Source organism: Glycine soja, chromosome 16 (assembly GCF_004193775.1).
Source record: "Glycine soja cultivar W05 chromosome 16, ASM419377v2, whole genome shotgun sequence".
NCBI classification, from domain to species: domain Eukaryota; kingdom Viridiplantae; phylum Streptophyta; class Magnoliopsida; order Fabales; family Fabaceae; genus Glycine; species Glycine soja.
The window spans coordinates 37,092,559-37,107,383 of NC_041017.1; the positions used below are offsets into that span (position 1 = coordinate 37,092,559).

Below are 14,825 nucleotides of genomic sequence, written 5' to 3' on the forward strand. Positions count from 1 at the left end.
GTGGGGTGGCCAACCCAACATGGTTTTGACGTGAGTCAACCTCGGAAGAAGATAAGTATCTTTGTATCCGAAGAAGCATTTCTCATAGATAATCTGGTATATCTCCTGGTGTGTTTGTTACTACAACATGATTAGGCCCACAATGGAGAGTGGATATCCATGCCAAGGGGTGTCATGGTCAAAGGAGAGTGAGGTATGAGTGGCCTTCTTTCACATCAATCCACACAACACACAGCCTCTCTCTATATATATACATGTCAATGTTATTATTGTTTTTGTTTAGCTAATGTCCCACAAGCTTTGGTAACTTTCGTTTGAAACATTTATTTTTGTGATAATTTATTTGTTAATGGGGCCTTGTGTGCCATGTTTATCTCAATGTTGAAAATTGGAATTTTGCGGAATTTAACCGTTTAACTTGCCATGATTGCTAAAAAGGCTTGGAAAAAAGTTGAAACAAGGAGTGTAGCCTCAAAGAAAAGGAAAAGGGTGAGGCCTGTCGGTATGAGAAGGTACATGATATGGTTGAGAGGGTTATTGAAATATGCAGCCTCAATGTTTCATGGGATTATTGGAACCATGAACAGGTTAAAAGGGTTCTGGTGGTGATGAATTTTCATATCATTTTTCACCTTTCTCGTCAGTCATATGCGCATGACACCCTTCTGTTGTTGTCATACATCTATAAATTTCATAAAATTATGTAACTGAATTCTGAGATACTATCGACCTGATGCAAGCACAGGAGTTTCGTAGTCAATAATTAATACTACTACTTCTGCCTCTCTATTCCGTGCAAATATAGAACTTCTGAATATCACTGAATTCTGACATCTAAGTGCTTGGATTCTTTTTCTTTGTTGGGTAAAATTTATTGTAATAGAATTGGTTTTGATATAGTAGTTGATTTTGAACCACTATAGATTAGAATGATTAGATTTTATAATAAAACGTTTGTACAATGCGAGGTATTAATTCTTGTTCTTAGTGTAAATTAAATCAAAGGGGCTCCAATCCATCTAGGAAATAAAGAAATTGGCTGTTAAACAATTTTCCTATAGTAGGCCTTTTAGTACTAAAGCAATTTCTTGCTAATACAAGATTATATATATACATTATTGTAACTCTTACTATTATTATAATTCAGTAACTTCTAGTTAGATAATTTTATCTCAAAACTACCATTAAACTCAAATTTCTTTTAATATAGATCTTATATACAAAATTTTATATTATTCTAAAATTATTTAATACCTTATTTAGATAAATCAAAATTAATATAATATATATATTTTAAAATATACTAAAATAAGAATAATTTGATTGTTATTCAATTTTGATAAAATTTAACCTAATAATGTTATTAATATGTAATTATAATTTAAATATTAGATCCATAAAAAAGTTATATTTTATATAAGTTATTGTCTGTGATTGATGTAAATTATATAGGTGTAATTTGTTTTTTTGTTCATATATATAATTTGAAAAGAAAATCATGTATTGGTAAAGAATTATATGCATAGTAAGTTAAAAGATGAAGATGCATTAAAACGATAATAGCAACCACAAAAAAATTTGTATTGAAGTTATTTTAAACTTCTGATTGGTTATGTTCGTAGATACTGCTGCTACTTGATTGAGGACTCTAGTACTACATTCCATAATAAATCATGCCACAATATGTCCTTTACAGCACGTACAACAGTTTGAAACTAGCATCAAGATAGCCACCCCTTTATCTTCTAACTTTTCTTCACCTTTCTCATTATGAAGCAATTCTCTTACATATTATGGAGTACCACTCAACAATTTTAACTTATTTTATACAGTATATTTAACTATGCACTCTATTACTATATGTGATGTTGAGTTTACTATTGAGCATATTGGTAATTTTGATTGATATGTGTTTTAAGTATCTCCACCCACCTCAAGGCAAAGAAATAATGAAAGTTTCTGTAGCTCCTTAATGAATGGCAAAAAGTCAAACAACGTTGTAAGTGAAAAAGTTATGTGGGCTGACTGAACTCATTAGTAGTGTATATAGGGTGTTGTAATATTGCTGATTTCTTCAGAACTGATTTTATCTTTCTACTCAATTTGGTGTAGTGACAGTGGGATTATGTCGGCCATTGGCAAGCAATTCTGACTGCTGACCAACTAAAAGGAAAAGATCCTTTTTTTTTTCTTTCTCTTTTTCTTTTTAATTTATATATTGTTTTCCCTTTTTGCTTGATGTATGGTATAATTTCATTTTTCATTCAGTCTGGTTCTTCTTGTATAGGAGAGGAGGATGCTATGATTGGCATAGGACAAGACCATCTTTTTACAAGAATCTTGACACTTTCAATGTTCCCCCATGATTAATCTTTCTTTTTAATGTCTCTCGTTTTTCTTCCCACTAAGCATAACTCCCCTTGTTTTAGAATTGAAGATACATTTTTGTGACCTGATAATTTGTGTTATGGGCTTGCATTTTGTCTCTTAATCCTTCATTGCTATCATGATTTTATTGATTTTTTTTGCATAGCTTATAAATTCATTAATAGCTGAAGAAAGAGCTCTTACCTTACCATCTATCTAATGCTTGTGGGAGTGTGACCAAACAAGCTTCCCTTTGCTTCCAAAACCCAAAAGAAAAATTAATAGAGATCAAAGAGGAGGTAAAAATTTAAAAAGGAGAAAATAATAAACAATGTAAAAGAATTTTATATTATTATTCAATCATAAATTATTATGTATAATAAATTTGTTAATTTTTATAATAATTATTTAAAAAATTAAATCTACCACATGTGATTTTTATCTTATTGGTTATTAATATAAAAACATACATTAATAATGCATAAAAATTAAACTCCAACAAGGATTATAAATCTTCTTCTAATGAATTTTCACGGGAAAAGATAGATAAATACAAAATTTAATAGGTAGAACCTTATTTATATATATAAAAAAAGGTAAATGTAAAATTTTCATATGATAAGATTTTGTAAAATATTAACAAGATTCGTATCCTCCACACCAAAGATTGATATAGCTAGTGCTTTCGCTTTTACTATCTTGGATTAGGTGATTTAATATTCTGATTTCCAATTACACTCTTATTCTCACAAAAAGTGCAAACCTTAATCTCACAAGGAATATTTGGGAGGTGATCTCAGACACAGTTGATATTCCCTCCTCCTCTTGTCTTTTTGATGCCAATCAGCTAACTAACCATATAAACATTAACCTTTGGTAGTATTTTGGTAGACTTGAAAATTTGAGATTGTGATGATGACAATGATTACACCTTAATCAATTCTTCTCCGATCAAAACGTGGACTGTGCAACAATGATTACACATTAATCAATTCATCTCCTATCAAAATCTTGACCGTGGGTTTTAAGATCTATGGTTTTGCTTGTTACATACCAACTATCCCTATACCTGCCCCATACTCAAGGGGTCCTCTAATGTGTTAGACGTCGTAGAAACATTTTTATGTAATGATGTAAGCACATATTATTCCTTGTTTTTTAGGGCAAGGCAATCATAACAATGCTATACACGTGTTGATAGAAAGAGGACAACGAAAATGGAGGGTAAGCCTTGTGACTTGAGCCACCAGAAAATAGACATTTATATATATATTAGGTGTATTTTGTTTGATAAAGTCTTCAAGTTTTATTTTATATTTTTTGATCTAAAAAAAAGGATTGTTTTAAAGTTGATTTGCTTATAGAAAGAAATTAAGTTGTGGATCACGTGAGTACACCTATTCTTCTAGTTCTAGGCATTTCTGTTTACGGCTGTTAGGTTTTTCTTTTTATTTGGATCTTTCTGTTTTGCCATATTTCAGCCAAAAGAGCATTTCATAATGTGAAAATTGCATGTAGATATCCGGACTAATTAAAATATTTTGTTTGGTATGCTTTATTTATATTTTAAGATAAATTATATTTAACAAATTTTTAAAATTGAAAAAAAAACATTTTGAGAAAATAAGAATATATTGGGGTTATATTTGAATTTCTACCTGATAATCCAAATAGATCAAGCTTGATATTTCCCAATTCAAACTGTAACGATGAACTGACTGCGAAGTCGATTTTTTTTTTCATAAATTGAGTTGGGTTAATTTGGTTTATAGTCAGTTCAAACCTCCTTACAGTTTAAATCAAATTTGAAATTATTGCAATGGAATTAGCAATCTATACATATACCTTCAAATGATTCATAATTATTTACTCTCTTCCCTTTATCATTTAAACAACTTATTTAACTTACTACTTTTACTTTATTTTTTACAACCACACGTTCCTTAAAAAATCAAAGCATATTATTTTTTGTACATATCATAAGACTCGAGGTTCGAAATAATATATTTTTCTGATTAAATATAAAATTAATATCAAGTTTATATGTATTAATAATTAAATTAGTAATATTCTTAATAGTTGGAGGATTGAAGTAACATAAATTATCTAAAATGATCTTTTGAGATTCCTTATCAAGTATAGATATGATTTAAATAGAATTTATGAAGGCTTGCACAATCTCAATTAACTTAATGGGATAAATTTTGAGTTTAAGTTAAACTTAAACTAAATTCAACCATATGTCGTAAGGTCAACCAAACTATACTTTAATACAATTAGGCATGAAATTACCATATAATTGATTGTGACAGTGTTAGACGCAGAGATTTCAGAAAGATATGAAGTCTACTAGTCCACAATACGGTAAACTTAGAATTGTGAGGAATAATCGTTTTTTTTAGTTAACGTATTTATTCCCATTATAATTAGTAAAAGGTTAAGATAATTAGGTAAATCACACTAAAACTATACTCCTCAAATCAGCATCTAGAAATTTACTGGAAGCATAGTGCTTGAAATTTCTTTTCATTTTCCCCTTAAAACCGCAGAGAAGACAAATAGAATGAAAGTAAAATGTTAACAATTCTGAGCTATCATGGATTTTAGTTTAAAGTTCATTTAAATTATGCTTTTTCTTACAGTTTAATTTAAATTATGCTAAGAGTCAGTTCTTATCTATGTTTAATAAACTTTAAATGTATTATCAAATTCTCTATCTGAACACTTCTAAAATATGATAAAGGTTTCTTATTTTAAGGACTCTCTAAAAGCCATTTCTCTTTCCTATATGCAATATCAAGGCTTTATTAAATCCTTCAAACTAAGACTCATCTCACGTGACCGATGCATAGCCTAAGTTTCCTTACATAAAAATATTCTATCTCCTCCCCTTTCTTTTATAACAAATCTGAGGCTCAGATTGAAATTGGATTGGAGATATTTTGATTCTATATGGTTTTGTTTTCATCCTTGTTATATGGTTTCAAAGAGTTCAAGTATCAATTTCAAACAATACTTTGTAACAAAGACCAGTGATATCATATTCATGCAAATTGCAAATGTTTATTGGAGAGGTGTCTGTCTATATTAGATACACAGTAATTCACAACCCAACTCAGTAAAATTAACCAAAAAGGCACTATTAGTATTGCTTAAAATTTTGCTAATTGTAATTAACTCACTTACCATTTCCTCTTATCATAATCATCCCTTATTGTACGGCTTAAGCAAAGGTTCAAGGAATGGACATGTTATATAATGACATACGAAGAATTAATACCATGTTAAATTAGACATTTACTACAGTTGTTACGTTACTGCATACACTTGTTAGGCATCAAACTTTAAGTACAAGCCATTATGTGCTATTTCTATCACATGGTGTGTTACTTTTGCAGCTCCCACTTAAAGCCGAACCCTACAAACTTTGCCAAAACAAATCTTCCCTGCATGAGATCTCTTTCTTTTCTCATTCTGCCTTCACTGTTTATCCCACCAATCTATGGCATAATTGGCTCTTGTATAAGTGGCCCCTATTTCAAGAGAATCAGGAAAACAATCGAAAAATAATAATAATAATTATTGTATGGTATTATTAGCCTATTACCCACAAACCCTTAGAATTTGCATTAATTAAAAGGGAAGGATGGGTCCTAGCATTATTAGACAATAGACATTAGATAGAGACTAATACATAAATATGATTTATAATTGGTATGAAGAGAAGGGAGAGGTAACAATTGAAGAGTAATATATATATATATATATATAATAGCACCAATCAGCAAAATTTTTATTACCCAATTAGATTACACTACTTTGGTAAAGTGACCAACCAATAATCATTCACACTTGAAAGCTAACCATACCCTCATTCTGAAAGTAATGGATGGAGTTCTTACGAGATCTCATTTCAAGATAATGCTATGGTAGCTTGATTTTATTTTATTTTATATTTTTCTTGCCTTAGAAACTTAAGGAGGTCCAAGTTCAAAGCTAATGAAGTATAATTTTTTTTTAAAAGAGAAAGAGAATTAAAATAAATACGTCAAAAGTAGATGGAAAATCTCATGTTAATAATGAATTTTTGTCGTCTTAGTTAGAACTTTACTCTCAGAGAACAAATTAGTGCAGCCATCAAATCTCGATTTTACCTTACCTTACCTAATAATGCTTATCGTGTATGATCATTACAAAGCTTTATTATACTTTTCTTTCTTGTATTCCTCTAGCTAGTTTCATAATTACTGTTGTACTCCCAAACAATTCCTACAACTTGCCACCAAAAACTATTATTATTGTTGTACTCGGCTTCGTAGCAAAAACACATGTAAATGTAATCCCATTGGACCACTTCAAACCTAATTAGCTTGCTAAGATTCTTAATTAGGTATATTGGGCTGTTAATCATATTAGTTTGTAATAGTATATGCATTATATATCATGGTAGTCATGTTTGTTAAGTGCAAATTACTCTAACCTATTAATTATATTATTCATAAACACGTGTGCATACAGTTTCTTTTTCTTTTTCAAAATTTATTTTAACTTCGTGTACAATGCATTACAAATCAATTTCAAGTTGCAAGGGATTTTAACGAAGTCAATGACAGATGTGATGAAATCAATCGAATAAAGTACTTCGGTATTTTATAAAAATACATATTCTCATTAGAAGCTGCGTGGTTGAATAGTGTTGTTGGGACAAAACTTTAACAGTTGAAGAATCCGTTTAAGATCGGTTAACCATTTTTCTTTGTTAATCATACCTAGAATTTCATTGATAGTAGTAATAAACAGTAAAAGGCTGCGGCACAAAGAAAAGAAGACTTACCAATATTAATGTGCACTGTCAGTTAGTAAATATTGTGAAATTGGGATAAAGTCTCAAATTGACCCAGCTGATGCATAGATTATCATCAGTAAGTTTCAAGACCATCATACTCACCAAGTCACCATTAATCTTTATATATTAATAATAATAATAATTTATAAAGTATTATTAATCCTTTTCTTTTTCTTCTAAAACTATTATATATTTTTCTTAAATTGAAAATTTGAGTATGTGATAGTCCCATACTACCTAATAATTTTTCAGTTGATGGGTTGGATTTGCATTGAACTGAACTGTATTTTTTTATTTGTGTGTGTAGAAATTGAATTTAAATGAGTGTCATTGAGTTGTTCGATATAATGTGTGAGCCTACGTAACACACATGAAACATTAATAGTTTAAGAAACTATATTGATAGAAAAAATCTTAAGTAGTTAACATGCAGTTGCAATGAATATATCCTATCAATTCTTTGGGCCAATTGTGTTTTTTTTTCCGGTAGTTTATACTCATAACGCAGTTTCTGTTATTAGTTAGAATGTTATAGAGGTCACATTTCATCATAGTTTCTTAAACTTGGTTAATTACACTATTTATAAATACTTGTTGGAAAAAAAAAAGATGATTTAACTTTATAGTTTTAGTGGATAATACATAAAGTAATTAGATGAATAAAAATGTTAATATGTTCGCTCTAAGTATATAGGGAAAAAAATATAGTAATCCACTTGACTAAAAGATATACATTCCTATGAAAATCATCCTAAGACAATACGCAATAACATCTAAAAGCTTCTAGCATGTTTTGATAACATGTCAATTACATACATTTATCCTAGTTTTCACGTCAATTTTAACAAAAAAACACAAAAGTCATGTGTTATTGCTTCCAAGTTACGCACATAATCCTGTGGTCATTTAACAATCTATCAACGAGTTTAAAGACTCTTTTATTCTAAAGACGTTGAGTTATTTCTTTTATATTCAGAAAAGAAAGAGACAACAACAAGGTCAAACATTGAAAGTATATTAATCTTGAGCATTGTGTCTAACATAAAGTCAACATGTCAAGTACAAAACTATAAAAATTCTACCCACAGAAATGGAATGCTATGTACTCTACCAATACCCAACACATTTTCTCTTAGCATTAAAATTGAATTATCTTAGTGTGAAAATGAAACCCACCAAATAGAGAATTAAATCTACACATTTAGTAAATTTCTCCAATAAGAAAGTGTATTAAAAAAAAGTAGAATTTAAATTTTTTGTTTTATATTGTTAATCAATCATAAATTATCTTTTGATATAATTTTTAAAATAATTTATAAAAATCAGAAAATTTATCATATATATTTTTTGTAATTGGATAATACTATAAAAATCTTTTCTACTTAGTGCATAAGCTATTTACTAAAAAAAAAGTATTAGAAAGTGTGATACTAATATTTCTCAATATTTTTTTACTATCTCTTCAATAAGTATTCCTTAAGCCCTAGTAGAATTAGAGCCCATAATATGGCCCATATAATTTGCCAATAGGCAAAAGGGCCAAGACTATTCAAACAGGCTCAAGTTGTGACAAGAAGCTTGGGCTATCTGTCGATTGTGTAAGTTGAAATCAGTATTACTTCATTCAGCACATTTTTATTTTTATTTTTTATGTTTTACCAAAATAACATAACCAGCACCTTTTCAAAACACATTCAGCAAAAAAAAAAAAAAAACACCTTTTCAAAACATGATGCGGTTCTACACAACCTCTGCAAAACCTTTTCATTCTGACCACTATAGTAGACTTGTCTCTTTGATTGACTCATGCAAATCAATGCAACAAATTAAGCAAACCCATGCGCAATTAATAACCACAGCTCTAATCTCACACCCTGTTTCAGCCAACAAGCTCCTCAAGCTTGCTGCTTGTGCTTCTCTTTCTTATGCCCACAAACTGTTTGATCAAATTCCTCAACCGGACTTGTTCATTTATAACACCATGATCAAAGCACATTCTTTGTCACCCCATTCCTGCCACAATTCCCTCATAGTGTTCCGCTCGCTAACTCAGGATTTGGGCCTTTTCCCAAATCGATATAGCTTTGTATTTGCTTTCAGTGCTTGTGGCAATGGGTTGGGCGTGCAGGAGGGAGAGCAGGTTCGCATTCATGCTGTGAAAGTTGGTTTGGAGAACAATGTGTTTGTTGTGAATGCCTTGATTGGTATGTATGGGAAGTGGGGACTTGTTGGGGAGAGCCAGAAGGTATTTCAATGGGCTGTGGATAGAGACCTGTATTCTTGGAACACCTTGATTGCTGCCTATGTTGGATCCGGTAACATGAGTCTAGCTAAGGAATTATTTGATGGAATGCGAGAAAGAGATGTTGTGTCATGGAGTACTATAATAGCTGGTTATGTTCAGGTATTGGTGGATTGGAAAGTAAAAAAAATAATGACACATTTTAACATGGTTGCTTTGTTCCTTTGAAGTGGACATTTCACTAGTATGCTGATGAAAGTATATCATATTTATTGTATTTAATTGTTAATGTACTCTGTCTGAAGTTACTTCATGCTTACTATAGGTTGGTTGTTTCATGGAGGCTTTGGATTTCTTCCACGAGATGTTGCAAATAGGTCCCAAGCCAAATGAATATACCCTTGTAAGTGCTCTTGCAGCCTGTTCAAATCTAGTCGCATTGGATCAAGGAAAGTGGATCCATGCTTACATTGGGAAGGGTGAGATTAAGATGAATGAGAGGCTTCTTGCTAGCATCATTGACATGTATGCAAAGTGCGGAGAGATAGAATCAGCATCAAGAGTTTTCTTTGAACACAAGGTAAAGCAAAAAGTTTGGCCCTGGAATGCCATGATTGGTGGGTTTGCGATGCATGGAATGCCCAACGAGGCCATAAATGTGTTTGAACAAATGAAGGTTGAAAAAATATCTCCTAATAAAGTCACATTCATTGCCTTATTGAATGCTTGTAGTCATGGCTATATGGTTGAGGAGGGGAAATTATATTTCAGATTGATGGTTAGTGATTATGCAATTACCCCAGAAATAGAGCATTATGGATGCATGGTAGATCTACTTAGTCGTTCTGGTCTCTTGAAAGAGGCTGAAGACATGATTTCAAGTATGCCTATGGCTCCAGATGTTGCAATCTGGGGAGCACTGTTGAATGCGTGTAGAATCTATAAAGATATGGAGCGAGGATATAGAATAGGCAGGATCATTAAAGGCATGGATCCTAACCATATAGGCTGTCATGTTCTATTGAGTAATATATATTCTACATCTGGGAGATGGAATGAAGCAAGAATTCTGAGAGAGAAGAATGAAATCAGTAGGGATAGAAAAAAGATTCCTGGTTGCAGCTCAATTGAATTGAAGGGAACGTTCCATCAATTCCTTGTTGGAGATCAATCCCATCCTCAAAGTATGGAGATTTATTCATTTTTGGATGAGATGACAACTAAGTTGAAGAGTGCTGGGTATGTTCCTGAGTTAGGGGAACTTTTGCATGATATTGATGATGAGGAAGATAAAGAGACTGCTCTGTCTGTACACAGTGAGAAATTGGCTATTGCTTTTGGATTGATGAACACAGCAAATGGAACTCCAATTCGCATTGTGAAGAATTTAAGAGTATGCGGGGATTGTCATCAGGCAACAAAATTCATCTCCAAGGTTTACAACAGAGTAATTATAGTTAGAGACAGAACAAGGTATCACCACTTTGAAGATGGAATCTGCTCTTGCAAAGACTATTGGTAGATAAGGAAACTGCTACATATGTCTCATAAGTATCAAGGTGCTTGTTTTCTTATTTGCCCTCCTTTGACACAAAGGAGCATTTTTAATTATATGGCAAACTCATTCACATATTGAGTTGGCTAGACAAAGGTATGCATTTGATTAGAGGCTATTAGCTAGTGCAGAAAATAATTGAACAGTTCGGCAATTGGCTTATTAAGGGTTTCTCTTGCTTTTTATGCTTTTGTCTGATTCTTGAAGAATGCCCTCTATGGTAGCGTCAATTCTTCACAACTTCACATAATGGCTGTTGCCTGAGGTTTCTACACTTCATTTTCTATTATGCACATATACTGAACAAGCAATAGCTTGGTTGTGCTAGCTCAAGTTTGAAGGGTAAATTTCTGTATAACTCTTGTTGACATCTTGTAGAGGTCCCATTTTCCCAAAATCTTTTATTCTGATCTAAATATGTACCAATAGATTTTTCTGTGAGGTTATTTCCTCAAACCAACATTATTTCAGCTTTATCATATTTTCGTGGTTGTATTGAGCAACATTTACGTATGACTGGTAATGTTTTGTCCACATCGTATTACATGAAACTTTAAGCTGTAGTTTTCCAAAAATATTCATTACCTTAATTGTCATTTTTGACATTGGAGTTTTCAGGTATTCGAGCATGTTACAGACTGGAGAGGGAGCAACTCAGAATTTTGTACAAAATAGATGCAGACATTGGAAACTACATATGGGATGATTGACTTGCTACGACACCTATTTTAATATTGTTTGTGATGTTTAAATATTATACGACATTGAAAATTATGAAATAGAAACCAATTGTTGAAAATCTTGTTATAAAGTTCTACTGTTTTATACATTTAAGGAACAATATTCTTGTATCCACTCTTTTTATTCTGTGAATCTGGAAAATAGAACTGAAACTGTTTCCAACTTATAAATTGAAAACACACGCATTCCAACCTTAACAATGTCGGGCACCACATACTACTTGGGTTTGTTCACATGTCTATACTCCATAAAACAGAAAAGCAAAAAAAACTAGATTTTTTTCCTCTTCCTGTAAAGCAAATTTCATATCATCTTTTGAATTTCTGACATATAGCATGACTAGAAAGATTATTTAATACGACTGAAAAACATCTTATATTACAACTTCCAACTGAACAAAACTTTTCTTCCACAAAATTTAGCAGAAACATATTACATACACAAGTAATAAAACTAGAATATCATTGTGTGTGTGTGTGTGTGTGTGACAGAGAGAGAGATACTTTCTAAGGCAATATTACAAAATCACTCCTCCACATTTACTTGAGCACTGGCTGCTTCCATCAGTCCATTGCGTATCTGCTCACCAATATCCCTAACGTGGCCAGGTCCATGGGGTATAAAAACAGTGGTATTCTTTGATGAATTCCCAAGGTCTTTGATTGTGTCAAAGTACTGAGTAATCATGATAAGATCCATCACCTCCTTAGCGTTAGTGCCTTCTACCTTGTGAGAGAAATTGAGGATGTTCTCTCTCAAACCATCTGTGATAGCTTGTCGCTGCCTTGCTACACCAACCCCACCCAAATACTTGGCTTCAGCTTCGGCCTCTGCTTTTTTAACTAGCAAAATCTTTTCAGCTTCTCCTTTGTACTGACTAGCAAGTTGCATCCTTTGAGCTGTAAAATAAAATCAATCCTCAATAAACAGTAAAATCAACACTATTCAGACATGTTACTGCTTGATATTGCCATAAAAAAAAAAAGCTCTAAAAACCGTGTAGTATATATTACCTGCATTGATCTCATTCATTGCCTTACGCACAGCAGGATCAGGTATAATATCAACCATGAGTATGTGCTCTATACTATATCCATATTCTCCCATCACCTGATACATGAAATTCAGGAGATAAATAATCAAGCATAAATGAACAAGCACAAGGCAATCTTGCTCATCATCATATTTCAAAACAAATACAACAACAATAACAAAAGTTTCATCCCACTATGTGAGGTCCAGCTACACGAATCACATGACATCATTGTGCTATGTTAAAAACCAATTTTCAGGAATATTATTTAAGACGAGGTCCCTTTTAACAATTTCCTCCAAAGTCCTTCTTAGTCCACCCCCCCCCCCCCCCCCCCCTCCCCCAACCCTTTTCACAACACGAGGCTGTCTACTCTCTTCACCAGTACTTCAAAACAGATGCTTTTAACATGAACTCTTTTACATGTGCAAAAGTAAGATACCTTTTCAAGTTCCTCCAAGACAGCTTTGGCAACCTCACCCTTCTGCTCAAACAGCTCGTCCAAGTTCATTCTCGGAACAATAGCACGAGTCACTGAAACACAAAACCAAGCCACACAACACATAATTAAAACAAGAAATCAAAATTGGCATAACTGTGTACAAAAAAGAAGCGTTAACAAAACACTACCATCAAAAACATAAGCCTGGATCTGCTCCTGAGGGTTTTGCAACTCATAGAAAGCATCATCAGCGTTTTCCTTAATCACTCGGTATTGAATCGAACACAGCAACTGCACAAACACATTGTCCTGCAAAACAATTCAAGATTTAAAAAAATCACTCACTGCTATTCTTTTCTCCATGACCATCACCATCATCGATTATTAAGAACCTGACAAATTATGATTAAGAACAGAATGTGACAAAATAAAAAGAATAAAGAAATTGAGAATTGAAATACCTTGGTTTTGGTTTCGATGCGGACATCGAGGGAGGAGATCCTGGTGGAGAGGATACCGGAGAGGCATTCGCCGGCGAGAGGGTTGAAAAAGTGGAAGCCGGGTTGGGCGAGGCGGTGGAAGCGACCCCACTGTTCGACGACGCCGACGCTGGATTGAGCAACGCAACCACAGAACAAGCAGAACGTGTTCCCCATCCTTCCTTTGCTTTTTGCTATTACAAACAATTACCCTTTTGAAATATCCTCTTTTTTTTTTCTTCTTCTGCAAACTAAATATATAATTTTTATTAAAATAACACGGTTTTGTCGTGTATTTTTCAAATACTTCCTTTATACTTTTAAATTGTTTTTTTAATTAAAGAAAAAAAGTAGTATATTTACATGATTATCCTTTTTTAAATGAGTTTACTGGATTACGTAACCACAAATATTTGTTGAATACGACAAGTTTAATGACTTTTAAATCATTATTATAATATTAATTACCATACTTGTAATAACAAGTTTATTGAACTTTAAACAATTATTACGTATATTAATTCAGATAATGTTTGATAAAATGATCTGAAAATTGAAAAATTAAAAAATTAACTTATTGAAGTATTTGGTAAAATAGTTGAAAATATAAAATTACATAAAAGCTATTAAATAAAAAAATTAAAAAGGAAATTTAATAAATATTTAAAGATGAAAGTGAATAAATATAAAAATTAAAAATTAATATTTTAAAAAATGTTAAAAATTATTATAAAAATTTGTTAACCAAACAATTAAATAAGTTTTCAACTAATAAAAAAAATTAAAAATTAACCAAAATATATTCTCAAACACACTATAAATGAATTAGATTTATTTTATCGATTATCAAGCGATTTGCAACACAATTCACAGATCACAAGTACTACTTCATATAATATATTTACACATAAAATAATATATTTATTTAATAAATTAAGTGAACAAAAAATATTATATAACTTGAAATTATTTTCTACTGTGTTAATTGGTGTATCTTTGGGCTCCACGAATAATACACACCCAAACCCAATAGTGACGTGCAAGGCCCGTTAACTGTTCCTTTATGACTCAACGCACAACCTTTTACCTTTTTTTTATTAGCAATAAAAACTCTATTAAA

The 14,825-nt window shown here is 31.8% G+C and overlaps 2 protein-coding genes across 2 annotated transcripts; one reads left to right on the forward strand and one right to left on the reverse strand.

The window, feature by feature from the left end:
- Window positions 1-8,891: 8,891 nt before the first annotated feature.
- Window positions 8,892-11,551, forward strand: LOC114390852 (pentatricopeptide repeat-containing protein At3g62890-like). The gene is made up of 2 exons (XM_028351759.1): window positions 8,892-9,617; window positions 9,781-11,551. The coding sequence occupies exons 1-2, from the start codon at window positions 8,943-8,945 to the stop codon at window positions 10,975-10,977; spliced, it is 1,872 nt and encodes a 623-aa protein (XP_028207560.1). The 5' UTR covers window positions 8,892-8,942; the 3' UTR covers window positions 10,978-11,551.
- Window positions 11,552-12,043: 492 nt separating this feature from the next.
- LOC114390853 (protein PPLZ12) lies at window positions 12,044-13,943 on the reverse strand. Its single transcript, XM_028351760.1, has 5 exons — window positions 13,688-13,943; window positions 13,415-13,535; window positions 13,227-13,318; window positions 12,765-12,861; window positions 12,044-12,650 (listed from the first exon to the last, which is right to left on the reverse strand). The coding sequence occupies exons 1-5, from the start codon at window positions 13,880-13,882 to the stop codon at window positions 12,277-12,279; spliced, it is 879 nt and encodes a 292-aa protein (XP_028207561.1). The 5' UTR covers window positions 13,883-13,943; the 3' UTR covers window positions 12,044-12,276.
- Window positions 13,944-14,825: the final 882 nt, after the last annotated feature.